Source organism: Amblyraja radiata, chromosome 3 (genome assembly GCF_010909765.2).
Source record: "Amblyraja radiata isolate CabotCenter1 chromosome 3, sAmbRad1.1.pri, whole genome shotgun sequence".
Lineage (NCBI taxonomy): Eukaryota > Metazoa > Chordata > Chondrichthyes > Rajiformes > Rajidae > Amblyraja > Amblyraja radiata.
Window position 1 is genome coordinate 61471816 of NC_045958.1, and position 24161 is coordinate 61495976.

The window sequence follows — 24161 nt, forward strand, 5'->3', positions numbered from 1 at the left end:
AGCCTGCACCGCCATTCAATATGATCATGGCTGATCATCCAACTCAGTATCCCGTACCTGCCTTCTCTCCATACCCTCTGATCCCCTTAGCCACAAGGGCCACATCTAACTCCCTCTTAAATATAGCCAATGAACTGGCCTCGACTACCCTCTGTGGCAGGGAGTTCCAGAGATTCACCACTCTCTGTGTGAAAAAAGTTCTTCTCATCTCGGTTTTAAAGGATTTCCCCCTTATCCTTAAGCTGTGACCCCTTGTACTCTTTGCTAGTGGATTTGAAGAATGTGGTAAAAAACAAACTTACTTTTGGTGCTAACTTTCTAGAGCCTTGAGATTGCTTGTTGTAGGCGGTTCAATGCCGAAGTGCAAAAAAGGGTAGTGATCACCCAGTAGATCTTAAGCTTTGAGCTAGGTTTGAGTTCCTGATCTTCAAACATTTTTTCTCACACAGCCAAAAGTTGCAATAGTGAATTTAAGTATTGATGTGCACCTTAAAAGTGATTCCTATCATTTGGGTTGTGGTCCAATATTTTATTGCAGATCTTTATTGTCAGAGTGGTGCTGCCAGCAAGACCAGTTTGGTACAGGAATTTATTTTATATAAGTTACGTATGAGGCCCATTCTCTTGTATGTGTCAGTAAATGTGTTGGTATCTTAGCCACCAATTGTGCCCTATGGAAACGTAATCTGCAGATCAAAATCGGGTTGGGTGACATCAATTTTGGGGTTGGAATGACATGATTGGCCAGTTTTCCCCTTTGCCCTGTGAATAGCATTTGGAGTGATGTGTAGCCTTGTGGCAAGAAAGACTGAGAAATGTGGGAATGATGATGAAATCTTGCTCAATACCTGTCTTCACTGATATCAGTTCTGTTTTGTAGAGCTACAAAGCGCAGAAACAGATCTTTCGTCCCAGTTAGTCCAAGCCGACCAAGTTGGCATTCTGCGTTGGTCCCAGGACTTCACATTTCGCTTGAAACATAGAAACATAGAAAATAGGTGCAGGTGCAGGCCATTCAGACCTTCGAGCCAGCACCACCATTCAATATGATCATGGCTGATCATCCAAAATCAGTACCCCGTTCTGCCTTTTTCCCCATATCCCTTGATTCCCTTAGCTGCAAGAGCTAACTCTAACTCTCTTGAAAACATCCAGTGATTTGGCCTCCACTGCCTTCTGTGGCAGAGAATTCCACAGATTCACAACTCTCTGGGTGAAAAAGTTTATCCTCATCACAGTCCTAAATGGCCTACCCCTCATTCTTAAACTGTGACCCCTGGTTCTGGACTCCCCCAACACCGGGAACATTTTTCCTGCATCTACCCTGTCCAATCCCCCAGTCGGCCCATTCTTTCATCATATGTCAGTCCTGCCATCCCGGGAATTAAGCTGGTGAGCCTACGCTGCACTCCCTCAATATCAATAATGTCCTTCCTCAAATTAGGAGACCAAAATTGCACACAATACTCCAGGTGCGGTCTCACCAGGGCCCTGTACTGCAGTAGGACCTCCTTGCTCCTAAAATCAAATCCTCTCGCATGAAGGCCAACATGCCATTAGCTTTCTTCACTGTCTGCTGTACCTGCATGCTTACTTTCAGTGGCTGATGTACAAGCACACCCAGGTCTCGTTGTACCTCCCCATCTCCTACTCTGACACCATTCAGATAATAATCTGCCTTCCTGTTCTTGCCACCACATTTATCCACATTATACTGCATGTGCCATGCTTCTGCCCACTCACCCAACCTATCCAAGTCACCCTGCAGCCTCATAGCATCCTCCTCGCAGCTCACACTGCCACCCAGCTTTGTGTCATCCGCCTACTTAGAGATGTTACATTTAATTCCCTTGTCTAAATTGTTAATATATATTGTAAACAACTGGGGTCCTAACACCGAGCCTTGCGGCACTCCACTAGTCACTGCCTGCCATTCTGAAAAGTAAGTAAGTAAGTTTATTGGCCAAGTATTCCCATACAAGGAATTTGCCTTGGTGCTCCGCCCACAAGTAACAACATGACATACAGTGACAGTTACGAATGACTCAGAAAACACTAAATATTAATAGTAATAAAACATTAATGATAAAACACCATTGATCAAGCATGTGAACCAACAAAATACCAGATCAAAGGGAGACTACAGATTTTTGGCTGTTGAGTAGAGCAACTACTCATGGATAAAAACTGTTTTTATGTCTGGCTGTGGCAGCTTCGACAATCCGGAGTCGCCTTCCAGAGGGAAGTGATTCAAAGAGTTTGTGGCCAGGGTAAGAGGGGTCAGAGATAATCTTACCCGCTCGCTTCCTGGCCCTTGCAGTGTACAGTTCATCAATGAAGGGAAGGTTGCAGCCAATAATCTTCTCTGCTGATCGGACGATTCGCTGCAGCCTCCAGGTGTCGTGCTTGGTGGCTGAGCCAAACCAGACCATGATGGAGAAGGTGAGAACAGACTCTACGATGGCCGTGTAGAATTGGACCATCATTGCCTGTGGCAGATTGTGCTTCCTCAGCTGCCCTAGGAAGTACAAAGGACTTGTTAATTCCTACTCTTTACTTCTGCCTGTCGGCCAACCAGTTCTCTATCCATGTCAATACCCTACCCCCAATACCATGTGCTCTAATTTTGCACACTAAAGGGCCTGTCCCACTGCGGCAACCTAATTTGGTTGACACGTGGTACTAGGAGGTGACTGGAACTCTCCTTCATACTCGAGGGAAGTTCCTGCCTACTCGCGGCCTCAGTTTGGTCGAGGAAAATGTTTCAGCATGCTGAAAAAATTTCCGCGAGTAAAAATTGGTCGGCATGGTTCTTTTGAACTCATAGTGCATGGAGGGAATCTCCTTTGCTGACCGGGCATTTTAATTGGCTCAATGGAGTTTTCAGGACCAAGGAAAACCGACCGGTAATGTTAAATGCCCGCTAAACATTACTAAAAGTTGTCTGGCTTCTTAAAAGTGTCTCCATTCCTGCCCCTCCCCCTCTCTCCCCCTGTAAATAGATTTATTTATTGAAATCATATTCTATGTCGCTCTTCCAGGGAGATGCTAACTGCATTTCGTTGTCTGTACTGTACACTGGCAATGACAATTAAAGTTGAATCTGAATCTGAATCTCTCCCCCTCTCTCCCCGTCTATCCCCCTCTATCCCCCTCTCTCCCCCCTCCGCGCTCTCTAAAGGACTTACCGTACACTGTGGTAGTCGTCTTTTACCTTGCTGTTCATCGCGGGTGTGAATTTCAGACAGTGCTCTCCCTCTTTCCCTGGCCCCCGTGTGTGTGTGTGTTTTTTTTTTTGTGTTTTTTTTTTAACGGTCAATCCAGCTCGCGGTTTCATCGCTGACGGTCGATCCAACTCGAGGTTTTTCGACCTTGAAGGTCGAAGACAGTCGCTGAAAAGTCGCGTTAGTGGGATAGGCCCTTAAGCTCTTGTCAAATACTTTTTGAAAGTCCACATACACCACATCCACTGGCTCTCCCTTATCCATTCTACTTGTTACATCTTCAAAGTATTCAAAAAAAAATTAAGCATGATTTCCCCTTCATAAATCCATGCTGACTTTGACCGATCCTGTCACTGCTTTCCAAATGTGCTGCTATAACATCTTTAATAATCGACTCCAGCATCTTCCCCACTACCGATGTAAGGCTAACTGGTCTATAATTCCTCGTTTTCTCTCTCCCTCGTTTCTTAAAAAGTGAAGTTACATTGGCTACTCCCCGGTCCCAGGCACAGAAATCACTATGAAAACATGGGGTGGACCGGGGGACACAATTTCTTGGCGGCCACGGGTGCATGCGCACACTCACACACGCAAGGCTTCGGAGGCTTCAGCCGTGGGCCCTGTGGACGGTAATTAGAGATAGGTGCCAGCAGTCGCCCAAAAAATCGTGTAAGTGGGACAGGCCCTCAATTTCCCATCAAGTCGTAGTCGAGATGGCCAATTATGTAATTTTTCATTCTGTGTAGATTCATCAGCTAGTATTATAACTTGCATTACGTTCTTTTAACTCATCACTCTTGGCAATGCCTCGATTTTAAATTCTCATTGTTTTCAGACAATTTTATGGATTTGGTATATTTGTTTTGTATTGCCCAGCCTCCTAACCCTGAAAACTCCATGCTGCTTCTGTGTGTTTCTGACTTTAATTATCCAAGTCTACTGCTATTATCCAAGCTTTCTGCCCTCCTATAACCCTGCCACTTTATATGTCTCTCTTATTAAGACATGGTTTAAAACCTCACTTCTTGACTATATTTCTATTCTCTGACATTGGTGTCAGTTTTTTGTTTGATGATGCTCCAATTTTAATTTGTTATGAAATGGAAATTTTTGTGCAGAAATAGAAGAATCAAAAGTCTGTTACAGAATTAGAGATGGAAACAGATCAACTAGGCATCATATGAAAAGACTGTACATGCCTGAACAAGAGCCAATGAGATTGCTCAGAGTAGTCTGTTCAAATTTAAAATAACATTGCCCATTGTTTCGCTTTTGCTGCTATGTTGAGTTTTCAAGAATGGAAACTATGTTTGTGACCTAGTAAATATGACAAATTACAGAATTTATACCTCATTGGCTTTAAGCATTGATGTTTTCATGTTTTTACATTTTAACTGCCAGTACTAATTCCTATTGAAAATCTGCAACTGAAATTGAATTTCATTTTTTAAGCTCTTCAAATCCATCTGTTAACAGAACATGCTTGAGCCAAAAGGTTACCCCCTGAGGAGCACCTATGCAGACATCTTCTAGAGATTTTTGATTGATGGCCAGGCACAGCATGTCAGGATTTGTTATTTTTATGTAAGCCCCATTCCCTCTGTTGGATTGTTACAGACAGTATAATCTCATGGTGAAACTGAATATAACTAGTGTTTGTGTACATAAGATATTAAACAAAAAGAATTAGGAATTTTCATGGTAATTTTCTTATTCAAAAGAATTGTAGATTCTACATTCAAAGAACCACATACAATTGTAAGAATTGAAACTGAGGAATATTACATTTTATATGTGTTTAGCAATCAAAATGATTGCATGATATTTTGTCTGTGGTTGTATTGTTCAAATGGCTAGCAATTATGAAAGGATTGTAACATTCAAATGGGTTCTCAAAATGCCTAAATTAAAATGTTTTCTTGAAAATTCAATATATTTCTTAGTAAAGAAAAGAAAGTGGTAGGTAAGATGCGTACATTTAACCCTCTTTATCAAAAACTATCCCTCGAGTCCAAATTCTTTCTCCAATATTGCGGCAGAACTTTAAGTAATTTAACATGTACTAAGTAAAAAATATTTCCTCTTGTCTGAAAATCATCAAATACTATTTGATGTGTAGGAAGGAACTGCAAATACTGGTTTAAAGCGAAGATAGACACAAAAAACTGGAGTAACTCGGCGGGATAGGCAGCATCTCTGGAGAGAAGGAATGAGTGACGTTTCAGGTCATGACCCTTCTTTAGACTGAAAGTCACGGGAAAGGGAAACGAGAGATATAGATGATGAATAGAGAGATATAGAACAATGAATGAAAGATGTATAAAAAAGTAACGGTGATAAAGGAAACGGGCCAATGTAAGCTGTTTGTTGGGGGAAAACGAGAAGCTGGCGCGACTTGGGTGGGGGAGGGATGGAGAGAGAGGGAATGTTGGGGTTACTTGAAGTTAGAGACATTTTCATACCACTGGGCTGTAAGCTGCCCAAGCGAAATATGGGATGCTGTTCCTCCAATTTGCGTTTAGCCTCGCTCTGACAATGGAGGAGGCCTAGACAGCAAGGTCAGTGTGGGAATGGGAAGGAGAATTAAAGTATTTCGCAACCGGGAGATCAGGTAGGTCCAGGCAGACTGAGAGAAGGTGTTCAGCGAAACGATCGCCCAGTCTACGTTTGGTATAAGAGTCGACATCTTCAACAATGTATAAAGTAGATGAGGTTGGAGGAAGTGCAAGTGAACCTCTGCCTAACCTGAACGGACTGTTGGGATCCCTGGACAGAATCAAGGGAGGACGTATAGGGACAGGTGTTGCATCTCCTGCGGTTGCAGGGAAAGGTATCTGGGGAGGGGGTGGTTTGGGTGGAAAGGGATGAGTTAATGAGGGAGTTGCGTAGGGAACGGTCTCTGCGGAAGGCGGAAAGGGGTGGAGATGGGAAGATATGACTAGTGACTCTTTCACCCCATCAGCCGTCAACATAACCCATAATCCTCCGACATTTTTGCCACCTCCAATGGGATCACAGCACTAGTCACATCTTCCAATCCTGTGAACTCTACATCTAAGAAGGCCGTGGGTAAAAGTACATGGGACCACTCTGTGTGTGCTAAAATGGTTGTTAATAGATGCTGATCTTGGCACTCATGCCGACGTCCCAAAAAACGAAACAAATAATTTCATTCTGAATGTCGAGATTCAAGTCCATTCCCTATGTTGCACCTGTTCTTATACCAAATTCTGTCAACCTACCGTATTTCCCAGCAATGAAGACGTTATTTTTTACCCTAAAATAAGGCCTGAAAATTTACCTGCGTCTTGGAGGCCGAAAGTTAGATTGTTGGCCAAGAAAGATAGACTTGGCTATCCATCAGTACAGCGGCTGTAAAAGGACAGCACCGGGGGGGGGGGGGGGGCAACAGAGTTCCTTCCACAGCGTGTGGGGAATCTGGCCCGGGGCAGCACGGCTGTGCCGCCAGGGGTAAAGTTGCGGGGGGGGGGCAGGAGCGTTGAGAAGGAGGGGGTCGGGGATCATGCCAGCAACTCACTCAGTAGCTCGGGTGGCTGCGAACGGCCGCCAGGACCGGACAGCGGAACTGTAGCTAGACCCGGGGCTCACTGGCGACCTGAGAACTGCAGCCAGTCCCGGTGCTCGCAGGCGACCTGGGCGCTACAGCCAGTCCTGAGCAGGCGACCTGGGAACTGCAGCCAGTCCCAGGGCAGGCGACCTGGACGCTACAGCCAGTCCCGCCCCAATCCCGGGTCTCGCAGGCGACCTGGGAACAGCAGCTAGTCCCGGGGCAGGCGACCTGGACGCTACAGCCAGTCCCGGGGCAGGCGACCTGGGCGCTACAGCCAGTCCCGGGTCTCGCAGGCGACCTGGGAACAGCAGCTAGTCCCGGACATCGCTGGCGACCTGGGCGCTACAGCCAGTCCCGGGGACACGAGGGATCTGGGAACTGCAGCCAGTCCCGGGGCATACAGGCGATCTGGAAACCGCAGAAAACTAATTGAAAAACACGTGAAAACTATATTATTAGTATGTATTATTACTAATTTAGTTAGTAAGTATTATTACCTCCATTTATTAACTATGGCGATAGATGTGGCCCGCCATCCGCTCACAAACATGGGTCCTGGCCCCTATGCAAAAAGGTTGCCGACCCCTGGACTAAACCAAACCCTTGATCCTGTCCCACCAGCCTTTTTTCAAAATGGGGGTGTGCCTTAGACGCAGGTGCGTCTTCATTGCCAGGAAATACGGTAACCTCTTTTTTAACTCAGAACTACATTATTTTTGTCTTCCATCTCATTAGTTTATACATTCCAAGGAATATTGTCCATTTTTGTCACTTTTAGTATAATGCCACCATGAAATACATTTTCCATCCTGAGAGATTCAGTCTGTTTACTATATCCCCGCTGTCTAGCTGTAATTATGCCTACTTTGTTTTGTAATGATCTTCACTCCACATTGAGCATTGGTTAACTGAATTGTAATCTTGAGCTCTGAATCATGTCATTTACTTCAGTTTGATGTCTTTGTTCTCCACTTTAGAATATGCTTCATGCGAGGATCAACATGAATTCAAGAATGTCCCCTATTCATTTTGGCTCATTGCTGCCCTCTGGGCTCTATGTTCAATAGTTTACACACCCATTCTGAATGGTTAGAGGCATGAATGATTAAAGGCGTGCCCTGACAAGTAGGCCATTTGGCCCTTCGAGCCAGCACCGCCATTCAATGTGATCATGGCTGATCATCCCCAATCAGTACCCCGTTCCTGCCTTCTCCCCATATCCCCTGACTCCGCTATTTTTAAGAGCCCTATCTAGCTCTCTCTTGAAAACATCCAGAGAACCTGCCTCCACCACCCTCTGAGGCAGAGAATTCCACAGACTCACCACTCTCTGTGAGAAAAAGTGTTTTCTCATCTCCGTTCTAAATGGCTTGCTCCTTATTCTTAAACTGTGGCCCCTGGTTCTGGACTCCCCCAACATCGGGAACATGTTTCCTGCCTCTAGCGTGTCCAAGCCCTTAACAATCTTATATGTTTCAATGACATATCCTCTCATCCTTCTAAACTCCAGGGTGTACAAGCCCAGCTGCTCCATTCTCTCAGCATATGACAGTCCCGCCATCCAGGGAATTAACCTTGTAAACCTACGCTGCACTCCCTCAATAGCAAGAATGTCCTTCCTCAAATTAGGGGACCATAACTGCACACAATACTCCAGGTGTGGTCTCACTAGGGCTCTGTACAACTGCAGAAGGACCTCTTTGCTCCTATATTTGATTCCTTTTGTTATAAAGGCCAACATGCCATTCGCTTTCTTCACTGCCTATCAAACTGATAACTTTTTTTCGATGGTGTCAGGCCGTTTCAGTTTTGTTGGAATAGCTTTCAGACATAAGGAAAATATTACATCAGATTCCCATATAAAAATGTTTTAGGGTGGCATGAGGTAAGCCATTTGCTACTTTAGTAGCTGTAGTATATATAGGTTTAGTTCAGTTGAGTTTCTGGTCAATGGTTAACTTCAGGATATTTATGGTGGGGGACTCTGGTAATATCACTAGATGTGATGGCTAGGTGAGTAAGCACCCTCTCATTGGAGATCGTCATTGCTTTTATGATGTGAATCATACTCGTCTCTTATTAACACGTGTTTGTATGTTGGAAGACATTCTTGATTCTGTAAGTGTACTGAGTGTACATGAATGTTAATGTTATAATTAATTGTAGGTTTAGGACTAATTTATTCTTAGTAGGATGTTGGTGATAACCCACAATTATTATAGATGAGCTTGTATGATCATTGCAGGATTAACCTGGATCTCTTTTCTCAAGTGAATTTTGAAAACTTAATCAAACCATGTCAATCTTTTCCTGAAAGACATTTTCTTTTATTGCATTTAGGATGTGGAACAATCCAGTAAATTGCACTGTACTTCCTGTTTAAGGTGCACCCTGTACTTAAAAACAACAACCTAAATAATGCTCATGTGGAAAGAAATGATAGCATTTAATGCTATTGAGAATGATATCTGGAAGATGAAGACAGTTGAGCCATGCGTATGTGAAAAATAGAAGTTTTGGAGTCAGTGTAAAGCAGCATGGAAACATGAAATCCAGCCCACCATGTCCTTGCAGACCAATGGGCACCCTATTAATCCCATGTTCTGGCACTTGTTCCAGGCAATTCATGTGCTAATCTAGACTTCTCTTAAATGCTGTTAGGGACTCTATTTTCACTCCAGTAGTGCATTCCAAGTACTTGCTACTCCCTTGGAGAAAAGGTCCTTCTCAGATCCTTCTAAATCTCTTACCACTTACCCTAAATCTCTAGTTTTGGTCATCTCTAAGGGGAAAACATATCTAGAGGCTACCCACTTTATAACTCTCAAGATTATTTGGATGAGCACATGGATATACAGGGAATGGGGGTATGAATTTTGTGCAGGCAGGTAAGAGTTTGGCATCATGTTTGGAAGTCTACAAAGGGCCTGTTCCTGTGTTGAACTGTTTTGTATCAGAAGGAACTGCCGATGCTGAGTTAAACTGAAGATATACAGAAAAAGCTGGAGTAAATCAGCCGGTCAGGAGAAAAGGAATAGGTGACGTTTCGGGTTGAGACCCTTCAGACTAGGAATCAGGGGAAAGGGGAACGAGAGAGAAAGGCAATGATGTAGAAAGATATAGAACAAATGAATGAAAGATGTGCAAAAAAGTTACAATGATAAAGGAAACAGGTCATTACAGAATTAAATGATAAAGGCAGAGTTGGAAGGTATACCCTTAGAAATGCGAAGGCTTGATGAAGTACATGAATATTACCACACACCCACTATGACAAGATGCCTCATTTAAATGCACATGCGATGCATGATGTGGGAGGTAACTTTGACGTCGAGAGGCGTTCGAGACGTTCTCGTGGGAATGTAAACCTTAGTGCTCTGATTGGAAGGAACCCGAAGGGGAGGAAAAGGGGTGTGACAATTGTAAACTGAAATGAATAAAAGTAAAGAGCATCCCCATCCTGAGTGTTAGATGAAAACGAGACTATAGACAATAGACAATTGAGTCTCATTGATAGACAATGAGACTCAAGACGACCAAAGCTTTCGACTTGGGAGGGTGAGAGATGGATGGATGTTCTGTGTTCTATCTAATTTGAAGTTTATACATGTTATATATAATGCAGACAACCTAGTGGCCATGTCATCTAGAAAATCTTTTACCTTGACTGTTTGAACTCGGTGTTGAGAGAATATAAATATATCTGCCTTTATGGGCCAGGCATAAGATGGCCCAATTTTTGGAAAAGTTTGAATGTAAGATTTTTTAATGGAAAATATAATGGGTCTGAATTGTAGGATAACTGTACAGTACAGTTTTATCACTATTGTAATTTTTTTATGTTTTTATTATTTTATGTGAATAATTGTTCCCAACACAACATTTTATTATACAAATACCGATTTTTTTTTTTAAAATCACGATTCCTGTTAGACACATGCACATTCTTTACCTTTCCTCATTAAACAGAAAGCAACAGGAATCTCCAGGCCTATGTTGAAAACCAGGCAACCTTTTTTCATATGGTCTTTAAATTAGGCCATTTGGCCCATCGCGTCTACTCTGCCAATCAATCATGGCTGATCTCTTTCCCTTTCAACATCATTCTCCTGTCTTCTCCCTATAACCCTTGACATCCTTGGTATCAATAACCTGTCAATCTCTGCCTTAAAAATACCCAATGAATTGTCGTCTGTGGCAATGAATTCCACAGATTCACCGTCCTCAGACCAAATAAATTCCTCCTCATCTCCATTATAAAGGTACATCCTTTTATTCTAGGACTGTGCCCTCTGCTCCTAGACTCTCCCACTCGTGGAAATATCCTCCCACATCCACTCTATCCAGAAGATAGACACAAAATTCTGGAATAACTCAGCGGGACAGGCAGGATCGCTGGATAGAAGGAATGGGTGACATTTTGGGTCAAGACCCTTCTGACTGAGAGTCAGGGGAGCGAGAGACACACAGAGATAAGGAGGGGTAAGGTGTGAAAATGGGTACGGTATTTCGCTTGGGCAGCTTACATCCCAGCGGTATGAATATTGATCTCTAACTCTAACTAAGTAACCCTTGCTTTCCCTCTCTCCCTCCATCCCTCCTCCTTCCCTGTTCTTCGACCAGTCTGACAGTCCCGCTGATTACATTTTATCTCTGTTTGCTTTGTTGTAACCTTCTCCTAGCTAACAATGTTCTATTCCACATTTTCTTTGATCTACATCTCTTTTGATGTCTCTTTTTCACACCTTACCCTTCCTTATCTGTGAGTTACTCCAGCATTTTATGTCTAGCTTCGGTGTAAACCGTCATCTGCAGTTCCTTTCTACATCTCCACTCTAACCAGGCCTTTCACTGTTTGGTAAGTTTTAATGAGGTCCGCCCTCATGCTTCTAAACTCCAGCAAGTGCAAGCCCAGTGACGTCAAACGCTCATCATATGTTAACCCAATCATCCCCGGGTCATTCTCGTAAATGGGCCCTCCTTCTAAATGGATTCCTTCATTTTTTGCATGAGAAATATTTTCTGTGTTCAAAATGTATGTTGATTCACAAGCCTGTGTAACTCTTCATTTGCAGCATGGTATTCCGATTACTTAAAAAAGCAGGCACGTTGACAATCCCAATTATTTCATTACTTTTTACAACTCAATTTTCTTCTGAAGTTTTAAGGTTTAATAAAAATTACCCAAACATGAAGTTCATTGGTCTAAATTACTTTTTAAAATCTAGCTATTGAAGTAAATGTTTTAAGTTAAATTTCTTTGTCGAATATTCATTTATGTTTGTTTTCGGAAAAAAGTGATCTTTGCAAAAAAGTGATCTTTGAAGAAGTCTTAAGATGTTGAATTATCCACTGTGTCCATGTTTTGTTTAACTAGCACTTCTGGAGAGTTTTATTGATCAAATTATTTGTGTGATACCCTGACTATCATACAAATTGCTTTGTCTCTGTGTTTACAGTCACTGTATTAGTTTTCAGTACCATATTCTTGTATCAAAGGTATTTTAGTCTTCTGTGCGACCATTCTGAACTCTTTCAAAAGAGTGGAAACAAAATAATCTACAGCATAATTTTTTTTTAAGTTGTGTAAGAAATAGTGGTCTCTGCTTTCTGTATAGGCCTGCAAGCCTGCTCGAGTAAATCCATATCATCACTGGGAATCATTGCTCAGTTCAATGGAATTATGTACAACAATTTATTTTTTATTTGTGAAAGCTTCACATTGCTTCAATATGTTTAAATAAAATTTACTTTAAAAAAATCTGTGTAAATTGAACATATTATGTGCAAGAAGATCAGACATAGTACTTACTACTTATCCCTACAGCCAAGACAATATCTGTGCTAATACCTAAGGCAGTAGCAGCTGTACAAAAGAGGCTTAAAATTGTTGACTTTTTATGAACACTATGTAATAACGTAAACTCGTGCAGTATTGGAACAATTTGACTGTCTTGTAGCAGCCAATAGGAGCCATTCTGCATTTAGTCTGTGCTGGAACTGAATGGCCTCAGTAACTTGTTCTCTCACACGGCCATCACTTCATTTTTTTCCCCAAACAGCTCCACCAGTAGCAATTTATTGCAGCCAATTAATATACCAACCAGCACATCTTTGGCATGCAAGAAACCCATGTACCCAGAAAAAAACCCTCACATGGACACGGGGTGAATATGCAAACTCTTTATAGACAGCACCCAAGGTCTGGATTGAATCCAGGATCTTGGATCTGTGAGGCAGAGTTGCTTACTGATACTCCAGCTTCAGCATAACAAATATTTTGGCCCTTAATGCTAGTTTTCTGCTAATGTGCTTATTAATAATCAGATAAACAGCTATGAATATACTTTACATGAAGCTATGAACAAATGTACAGCAATATATATATATTTTTAAAGCTCTGTTTGTTTTTCTCTGTTCAATAAGTTCCACTGGAGAACAACCAGAATTTTGGGATTATAAATGAGAAAAGTGAATGCAATACTTAATATCTAAATATTTGACTGTTTATTTTCTGTTCAAGCTAAATATAAGCTCTTTAGAAAACTGACAAAAAATGTAAATGGAAAATTGACATTTTCTCTGGTTCCTCTTGTTTTCCAGGTGTCAGCTGTGATGCATGTTTAAAAGGAAATTTTCGAGGCCGCAGATATAAGTGCTTAATTTGTTACGACTACGACCTGTGTGCATCTTGTTATGAAAGTGGGGCTACTACTACAAGGCACACAACTGATCATCCAATGCAGTGCATATTAACAAGAGTAGACTTTGGTAGGTATCTTTGAGAATGGCCTTGTGGGCATTTTTTTGTATGAATAAAATAATAATTCCTTAAGACTAAATGGAAAAGAATAATTTTAGTATTGAGAGAATAATGGATGTTTGGTTATGTTCAGATTCCATTGTAATTAATAAAAAGTTTGGGATTAATAAAACATTCTTTTGATAGCTAGATAGTTAGGGTTTAACATCTTATGTACCTCACACAAACCTATCTTGCCTCTAAGAACTTCAGGCTCAAATATTATTGTAGCATTTTAAATGTGACAAATTTGAATATATTTTATTTTATCAGTTAGTTTTATTTGATGCGAAATGAAATTAATGTTCAAAATAGTAAATTAGTGGGAGACAGATAATTGTACTGGATTAAACCATTAAAGGAGGAGTGACAGGTGGAGGGTCAAGTAGGGAGAGTGAGATAGGCATCCGTTAGCTACAATGAAAGTGCTACTGAATGCACCATGTGGTGAAACCTTGATAGGAATTGGCGTTTGTGATTTTTGTTAGGTCGTGGCCAGAGGGGCATCTGTATTTTGAGTGATTCCTGCATGACAGTTATTGGATTTTTCTTCTTGGAGTTAGGGCTAGTAGGGGGTGATGGAGGTTAAGAACTGTTCATTACAGTAGGACTCTATTCCCTACTCCCAATTCCTCCGTCTACGCCGCATCTGCACCCAGGATGAGGTGTTCCAAACCAGGGCATCGGAGATGTCCTCATTCTTTAGGGAACGGGGGTTCCCCTCCTCGACTATAGACCCAAACTACACCCTCCCCTGGTACTTTCCCTTGCAACCGCAGGAAATGCTACACTTGTCGTTTTACCTCCCCCCTCGACTCCAAGGACCCAAGCAGTCTTTCCAGGTGAGGCAGAGGTTCACCTGCACCTCCTCCAACCTCATCTATTGCATCCGCTGCTCTAGGTGTCAACTGCTCTACATCGGTGAGACCAAGCGCAGGCTTGGCGATCGATTCGCCCAACACCTCCGCTCAGTTCGCATTAACCAACCTGATTTCCTGGTGGCTCAGCACTCCCATTCTGAATCCGACCTTTCTGTCATGGGCCTCCTCCATGGCCCGAGTGAGTCCCACCGCAAATTGGAGGAGTACCTCATATTTCGCTTGGGTAGTTTGCACCCCAGCGGTATGAACATTGACCTCCAATTTCAGGTAGTCCTTGCTTTCTCCCTCCTTCCCCTCCCCTTCCCAGCTCTCCCACAGCCTACTCTCTCCGCCTCTTCCTTTCTTGTTCCCGCCCACCCCCACATCAGTCTGAAGAAGGGTCTCGACCCGAAAAGTCACCTATTCCTTCCCTCCATAGATGCTGCCTCACCCGCTGAGTTTCTCTAGCATTTTTGTCTATCTTCGATTTTTCCAGCATCTGCAGTTCTCTCATTGCAGGATGGTTAATTATTGCAGTAAACTATGTAGAGTTAGCATTTGGGATTTTTGGAGTTGTTCATAATGCTTATGCAACACAAATCCTTACTAGCGATACTAAGAATACATTTGTGTTCCATGAAAGTTTTCTTTTTATGGATGGAGTGTTTGGATTGAGGCGGCGGAGTTCATGGTTGCCATTCTATGTAAGCCTTGATCATGCTTGACATCAGTTTCTCGCAGCATTGGGGATGAGGAGAGGATTACTTTGTAAATAAATATTATTGTTGGTGTAGATTACCCAAAGTTGGGGCTTGGGGTCTTGGTTTGCTTTGGTGTTTCTTCCACCCATGCCAATAAATATGCTGTGCTGTGTTCTACACTCAATTGTACTTCAAACTATACTTCTATAGTTACGCTGTTATGTATTGTTTCTTTTTGTCAGCAGCAAAGTCTCATTAGAGTTAAGGTTCAGTCTTATGTCTGATTTTTCTTTAATACAATTTTTACTGCAATAATTATTTGACTGCCCTATAAGACATTCTCCAGCAATTCAATTTTTAAATTAGCTGAACACCGATTTCGATTGGCAATGGTTTCTGTTGGTTTTAATTGTTTCAGGGAAGCAACAATTGATCCTCAGTTTATAAAGGAATTGCAGGGGTGTTTTAGCTGGGTGCTGCTGGAGTGTATAGTACCGAAAAATGAAATCCTGATATTTTCATTCAATACTTTTGCAGTGCCACCTACTGTTGGATGTCACATGGAGCCTTGAGATAATGTTTTGGAATAATTAAAAGAACAGTTTTCAAATTTATGTTTAAATTCTTAAAAGTTGACGTTCTATCAACTTTCAAAAGAGGGACGTTATGGCAGCTTAAAACGTAAATATTCAGAATAGTAGTGGCAGTTAATTAAACTAAACAAATCAAACATTTTGAGATCTTTGTTTCAATGGGTGCAGACAGGATTGTCAAATATTTGGTGGCCAACTTCAAGGTTTTATCTTTCAATAATGGTCTCTATGATTGAGGTTGGAGAGAGTATTATTCTATTTGAAGAAAGTTGCTGTACATCCAATAGATAGCTAGTATTTAACTCCAGCCATAGTGGTGCCACTGGTTGAGAGAATGGGCATAGTGCCCTCCATAATGTTTGGGACAAAGACGCATCATTTATTTATTTGCCTCTGTACTCCACAATTTGAGATTTGTCATAGAAAAAAATCACATGTGGTTAAAGTGCACATTGTCAGATTTTAATGAAGAGTGGCAGCACCTGATAGCAACCCAAGATCACGGCGAACCATCGGCTCTAGAGGGCGGCGTCTTGGTGGGAGAGGCGCGAGTCACGGGGTCAGTATCTGAGTTATTTAAGGCCGGGCAACGCCGAGCAACAGGAGGGGGCGCTGCACTGCAGCAGCCTCTACCCACAGCCTGTCTGTTATTTCAATCTTTTTTTATTTTTAGTTAGTCTAAAGTTTTGTGTTGGGGGAAACTTTTACTTTTCTATGTGGGGGAGGGGGGCAGGGTAAGGGGGAAACCGTTTCCCAGTCTCTTCCTGGCGGGGACACGACTATTTCTCCGAGTCGCGTCCTCGCCCCCCAACTCGCGGCCTACCAGCTGGATCGGAGCGGCCTTTCCTGCCGAGGACCGGGAACCGGACCAGGGCTGCTACAGCGGCGGCGCAGCGCTGGAGTCACCGCGGAGCTGGCGATGCCTACCTGGGTCGCCGTTTGGAGCTCCGGAGCGTTGGGCCGCTGCTCCAACATCGTGGAGCTCTGGTGCAGAGCTTCCAACGCGGGCGGCGCTGAACAACATCGTGGAGTCCTGGGGCGCCTTGCAGAGGGCCTACAGCAGCAGTCTCCACCCAGCGCGGCCTGCGGACTTTGGAAGCCGCCGACTCCGGTAGGAGGGGGCCGACTCTGGTGTCCACGCCGCTGAGGATGTCCCGCAGCCCCGACGTCGGACTTGTATCACCCCGGCGAGCGGTCCTGGACATCGGGCCGCCCGTAGCTGCAACTGCGGAGGGTTTGGGGAGGCCATGACCACGAGGAACAGTGGAGGAAGAGACTGACTTTGGTGCCTTCCCACACAGTGGGAAACTTTGATTCTGCTGTGTGGGGATGTTTTATGTTAAATTCTATAGTGTGTGTTCTTTATACCCTTTCTGGCTTAATCTCTCCCTTCACCACCTCCAGTTTAAATTCCAGTTGGAATATTTTGGAGGACCCAAGAACCAAGAACCAAGAACGCCCGTGTCAGCTGAGGAGCAGGGAGCTGAATGCAGAAGAATAAACATGTCTAGAGCACACAACCTGTGTCCGACTAGTTTTTGGCTGGGCTCCTGCCAGTCCCCGCCACAATTGGTGACTCCAGACGCCCAGGAGTGTAATCCTGGAAGGGAAATAATTTTATTTTTATTTTTTTTATAATGCATTCTGCTGCTGCCGCCGCCTACAAGGCCAACGAGGCCGAACTCAACGCGGTCTCCCTGAAGCTGCCTACATTTTGGACCTCGCAGCCGAGGGTTTGGTTTCGACAGGCCGAATCCCAATTTCACAACCGCGACGTTACAGCTGACGAGACTTGCTATCACTATGTGGTAAGCACCATTGACCATCAGACGGCTGGTCGGGTCATTCCTTACCTGGATAACCCGCCGGTCGTGGGGAAATACACAAGCCTCAAGGAGCTGTTGCTCCAGATCTACGGGCCGAGCCGAATGCAGCGCGCCTGTCAGGTCCTAAACATGGGCGGGCTCGGCGACTGGATGCCCTTGGCCCTCATGAGCGAGATGCTCACGCTCATGGGTGACCACCTGCCATGTCCACTCTTTGAATTCACCTACCTGCAGCAGTTGCCACGAGACCTCCGCCAGCAGTTCGTGGGGGAGAGCTTTGATGATCCCATCCGGCTAGCGGCCCGTGCTGATGAAGTGTGGATCTCTGACCAGCAACAGGTGGGCACGCTGGAATACCTGGAGCCGCTGGAACCCCCAGAATCACTGGACCGGATTGATTCAACAACCAGGCTGGTCCAGCAACCCAGGACCACGACCTGGCAGGCCCAGAGACCCAGGACCACGCCCACAAGAGGGCCACGCCCACAGGAGCCACAGACAAGACAAGTGGCACAGGAGAGGAAGATGGCTGAGCAGGACTCAGTAGATCCAATGAGAAGAATGTGGTGTTTTTACCACCAGCGCAGGGGTTCAGCAGCCCGCCAATGCCGCCAGCCATGTTCGTTTCCGGGAAACGGCAGCGCCGGCCGCCGATAGTCACTGCGGTGGCCGGCAGGATCCATCGACTATACGTCTGGGACCGGCGCTCGGGGCTCAGATTCGTGGTGGATACGGGGGCGGAGGTCAGCGTATTGCCCCCATCTGGACTCGATCTTCATGCTGGTAAGGGGGGCCCCCCATTAACTGCTGCGAATGGCAGTTCAATCCACACATATGGCGTCCGCACAGTTCCTGTCATTTTCGGTGCGTGCCATTTCACCTGGCCTTTCATCATCGCGGACGTGGCCCAGCTGCTGCGGGGGCAGATTTCTTGCGGACGCAGTCACTCCTCGTGGACGTGAAGGGCCAACGTCTCATCCACGCGCCAACTTTTGAGAAGATCTCCTTGCGCTCCACTGCACCCACAGCGCCGGTCAGCAACCCCATAGTGACGGTGGACAATGTCTACGCCCAGGTACTGGCTGAATTCCGGGACATTGTCACCCCCAAGTTCGGCTCGGCCAGTCTGAGGCACGGTGTCATGCACCATATTCTGACATCGGGTCCACCGCTCCACGCTCACGCCCGTAGGCTCGCTCCTGACAAGCTCCTCATAGCAAAGGCGGAGTTTCGGAGTATGGAGGCCATGGGTATTGTTCGACGCTCCAACAGCTCATGGGCTTCCCTGCTGTATATGGTGCCGAAGGTGTCCGGCGGTTGGAGGCCGTGCGGGGACTAATGCCGCCTTAACGAGGCCATGACCGCTGACCGTTACCCTAGTCCCCACATACAGGACTTCTCAGCACATCTGGCCGGGGCTAGGTTCTTCTCTAAGATCGACCTAGTCCGGGGATATCACCAGATCCTCGTGCGACCGGAGGATGTCCCCAAGATGGCAATTATCACCCCGTTCGGGTTGTTCGAGTTCCTGCGGATGCCTTTCGGCGTCAAGAATGCGCAGGCCTTTCAGCGCCTGATGGACACCGTGGTGCGCGGGCTCGACTTCCTGTTTGTCTACTTGGACGACATCCTTGTGGCAAGTCGCTCGTGTGAGGAACACTGCGCCCACCTGCGTCTACTCTTCCAGCGCCTCAGTGACCATGGCTTCGTAATTAACCCTGGCAAATGCCAATTCGGCCTTCGGGCCATCAACTTCCTGCGGCATCGGGTGACACGGCACGGAGCAGTGCCTCTGCCGGACAGGGTTGAGGCAATCCGGCAGTTCCCACGGCCAGCTACGGTACGTGGCCTCCGGGAGTTCGTAGGGATGGTCACATTTTACCACCGGTTTGTTCCGGCGGCTGCCGAACCTTTGCGGCCGCTTTTTCAGTTGCTGACGGGCAAGCAGCGGGAGACACAGTGGGACGCTGTCGCCATGGCGGCGTTTGAAGGGGTGAAGGAGGCCTTGGCTCGGGCGACTATGCTCGTGCATCTGTCGGCCGACGCCCCCACAGCGTTTACTGTGGATGCCTCGGACTCTGTGGTCGGCGGCATTTTGGAACAGTCCGTTAACGGCCGTTGGCGGCCTCTCGTCTTCTTTAGCCGGCACCTGAGGGTTGCGGAGCATAGCTACAGCGCTTTCGACCGGGAGTTGCTCGCCTTACACCTCGCAGTGCGACACTTCCGGTACTTCCTCGAGGGCCGTTCCTTCATAGCCTTCACGGACCACAAGCCCCTCACATTTGCGTTTGCGAAGGTTTCGGATCCTTGGTCTGCCCGTCAGCAGTGCCAGCTGGCAGCTATTTCGGAGTGTACAACAAACGTAGTTTACTGTTCTGGATGTCAGATGTGGGAGGTCATGGAGTCTGAGTGCCCTCCAGACGTCCACATCTGCGCCAGGTGCGTCGAGATGGGGCTCCTAAGGGACCGTGTTAGGAACCTGGAGCAGCAACTCGATGACTGTCTGCTCAGGGAGAGCGAGGAGGTCATAGAAAGGAGTTACAGGGAGGTGGTCACTCCAAGACCACGGGAGACAGAAAACTGGGTCACAGTTAGGAAGGGCAATGGGCAGAGGCAGGGACTGGTGAGTACCCCGGTGACTGTACACCTTGAAAATAAGTACTCATGTTTGAGTAAGGGTGGGGGAGACAGCCTACCTGGGGGCAGCGACAGCGGCCGGGCCTCTGGCACAAAGACCGGTCCTGTTGCTCAGAAGGGTAAGGAAAAGAAGAGGAGGGCAATTGTAATAGGGGACTCTATAGTCAGGGGGTCGGATAGGCGATTCTGTGGACGCAGACAGGAGACCCGGATGGTAGTTTGCCTCCCTGGTGCCAAAGTCAGGGATGTGTCTGAACGTGTCCAAGAAATCCTGAAATGGGAGGGAGAGGAGCCTGAGGTTGTGGTACATATAGGTACCAACGACATAGGTAAAAAAAGAGAAGAGGTCCTGAAAGAAGAATTTAAGGAGTTAGGTAGAGAGTTAAGGAGAAGGACTGCAAAGGTAACAATCTCAGGATTACTGCCTGTGCCACGCGACAGTGAGAGTAGGAATGGAGCGAGGTGGAGGATAAATGAGTGGATGAGGGACTGGTGCAGTGGGTATGGATTCAAGTTTCTGGATCATTGGGACCTCTTTTGGGGAAGGTATGACCTGTACAGAAAGGACGGGTTGCACTTGAACTCGAGGGGGACCAATATCCTGGCGGGGAGATTTGCAAAGGCTACTGGGGAGACTTTAAACTAGTATTGTTGGGGGGAGGGACTCAAATTGGGAAAGCTAGCAGTCAGTGTGTGAGGCAGGAGGCAGAGAATGGTAGCACTCTGACCCAAGATGTAGGGGAGCGAGAAGAAAAAGACAATAAACAGAGAATAAGAGAGGGTGGGTTTCTTAAATGTGTATATTTTAATGCTAGGAGCATTGTAAGAAAGATGGATGATTTAGAGCCTGGATTGACACCTGGAAGTATGATGTTGTGGCGATCAGTGAAACATGGTTGCAGGAGGGCTGTGATTGGAAACTAAATATTCCAGGATTTCGTTGCTTCAGGTGTGATAGAATTGGAGGGGCAAGAGGTGGAGGTGTTGCATTGCTTATCAGGGAAGTTATTACAGCAGTGCTTTGGCAGGATAGATTAGAGGGCTCGTCTAGGGAGGCTATTTGGGTGGAACTGAGAAATGGGAAAGGGGTAGCAACACTTATAGGGGTGTATTATAGACCGCCAAATGGGGAGCGAGAATTGGAAGAGCAAATATGTAAGGAGATTGCAGATATTAGTAGTAAGCACAAGGTAGTGATTGTGGGAGATTTCAATTTTCCACACATAGACTGGGAAACACATTCTGTAAATGGGCTGGATGGGTTGGAGTTTGTAAAATTTGTGCAGGATAGTTTTTTGCAGCAATACATAGAAGTACCTACTAGAGAAGGGGCGGTGCTGGACCTCCTGTTAGGAAATAAGACGGGTCAGGTGGCAGAGGTATGCGTTGGGGAACAGTTCGGGACCAGTGATCACAATACCATTAGTTTCAATATAATTATGGAGAGGGTCAGAACTGGACCTAGGGTTGAGATTTTTGATTGGAGAAAGGCTAACTTTGAGGAGATGCGAAAGGATTTAAAAGGAGTAAATTGGAACAGTTTGTTTTATGGGAAAGATGTGGAAGAGAAATGGAGGACATTTAAAGGTGAAATTTTAAGAGTACAGAATCTTTATGTCCCTGTTCGGTTGAAAGGAAATAGTAAAAATTGGAAAGAGCCATGGTTTTCAAGGGAAATTGGACACTTGGTTCGGAAAAAGAGAGAGATCTACAATAATTATAGGCATAATGGAGTAAATGAGGTGCTTGAGGAGTATAAAGAATGTAAAAAGAATCTTAAGAAAGAAATTAGAAAAGCTAAAAGAAGATATGAGGTTGCTTTGGCAAGTAACGTGAAAGTAAATCCTAAGGGTTTCTACAGCTATATTAATAGCAAAAGGATAACGAGGGATAAAATTGGTCCATTAGAGAGTCAGAGTGGACAGCTATCTGCAGAGCCAAAAGAGATGGGGGAGAAGGTACACAAAATGGCTGGGGAAACTCAGCGGGTGCAGCAGCATCTATGGAGCGAAGGAAATAGGCGACGTTTCGGGCCGAAACCCTTCTTCAGACAGAGATGGGGGAGATATTGAACAATTTCTTTTCTTCGGTATTCACCAAGGAGAAGGATATTGAATTATGTGAGGTAAGGGAAACAAGTAGAGTAGCTATGGAAACTATGAGATTCAAAGAAGAGGAAATACTGACACTTTTGAGAAATATAAAAGTGGATAAGTCTCCAGGTCCGGACAGGATATTCCCTAGGACATTGAGGGAAGTTAGTGTAGAAATAGCAGGGGCTATGACAGAAATATTTCAAATGTCATTAGAAACGGGAATAGTGCCGGAGGATTGGCGTACAGCGCATGTTGTTCCATTGTTTAAAAAGGGGTCTAAGAGTAAACCTAGCAATTATAGACCTGTTAGTTTGACGTCAGTGGTGGGCAAATTAATGGAAAGGATACTTAGAGATAATATATATAAGCATCTGGATAAACAGGGTCTGATTAGGAACAGTCAACATGGATTTGTGCCTGGAAGGTCATGTTTGACTAATCTTCTTGAATTTTTTGAAGAGGTTACTCGGGAAATTGATGAGGGTAAAGCAGTGGATGTTGTATATATGGACTTCAGTAAGGCCTTTGACAAGGTTCCTCATGGAAGGTTGGTTAAGAAGGTTCAATGGTTGGGTATTAATGGTGGAGTAGCAAAATGGATTCAACAGTGGCTGAATGGGAGATGCCAGAGAGTAATGGTGGATGGTTGTTTGGTCAGGTTGGAGGCCAGTGACTAGTGGGGTGCCACAGGGATCTGTGTTGGGTCCACTGTTGTTTGTCATGTACATAAATGATCTGGATGATGGTGTGGTAAATTGGATTAGTAAGTATGCAGATGATATTAAGATAGGTGGGGTTGTGGATAATGAAGTAGATTTTCAAAGTCTACAGAGAGATTTATGCCAGTTGGAAGAGTGGGCTGAAAGATGGCAGATGGAGTTTAATGCTGATAAGTGTGAGGTGCTACATCTTGGCAGGACAAATCAAAATAGGACGTACATGGTAAATGGTAGGGAATTGAAGAATGCAGGTGAACAGAGGGTTCTGGGAATAACTGCACAGTTCCCTGAAAGTGGAATCTCATGTAGATAGGGTGGTAAAGAAAGCTTTTGGTGTGCTGGCCTTTATAAATCAGAGCATTGAGTATAGAAGTTGGGATGTAATGTAGCCTAATTATAGGAATGATGTCGACAAAATAGAGAGAGTACAGAGGAGATTTACTAGAAGTTTGCATGGGTTTCAGCAACTAAGTTACAGAGAAAGGTTGAACAAGTTAGGGCTTTATTCTTTGGAGCGCAGAAGGTTAAGGGGGGACTTGATAGAGGTCTTTAAAATGATGAGAGGGATAGACAGAGTTGACGTGGATAAGCTTTTCCCACTGAGATTAGGGAATATTCAAACAAGGGGACATGACTTGAGAATTAAGGGACAGAGGTTTAGGGGTAACATGAGGGGGAACTTCTTTACTCAGAGAGTGGTGGCTGTGTGGAATGAGCTTCCAGTGAAGGTGGTGAAGGCAGGTTCGTTTTATCATTTAAAAATAAATTGGATAGTTATATGGACGGGCAAGGAATGGAGGGTTATGGTCTGAGCGCAGGTATATGGGACTAGGGGAGAATACGTGTTCGGCACGGACTAGAAGGGTCGAGATGGCCTGTTTCCGTGCTGTAATTGTTATAATTGTTATATTATATGGTTATATGGACGTCCGGCACATCGCTGGGAAATGCAACCTCGTGGCGGATGCTTTGTCCCGTCCGGCAATTGCAGCCGTGGTTAACCCGGCCTCGGGGATAGATTACTCCGACTTGGCGGCGGCCCATCTGGCGGACGATGATATGCCGGCATACCGCACCGCGATCTCTGGCTTGGTGCTTGAGGACGTGCCGTTGGGTTCCTCGGGTTCCATCC

The 24161-nt window shown here is 45.1% G+C and overlaps 1 protein-coding gene across 1 annotated transcript in view; it reads left to right on the plus strand.

Moving 5' to 3' along the window:
• kcmf1 (potassium channel modulatory factor 1) overlaps positions 1-24161 on the plus strand; it is a 114722-nt gene that overhangs the window by 43787 nt on the left and 46774 nt on the right. Inside the window, exon 2 of the mRNA XM_033017897.1 lies at positions 13399-13566. Within this exon, the coding sequence (XP_032873788.1) occupies positions 13399-13566 (168 nt within the window). The remainder of the gene's footprint in view (positions 1-13398; positions 13567-24161) is intronic.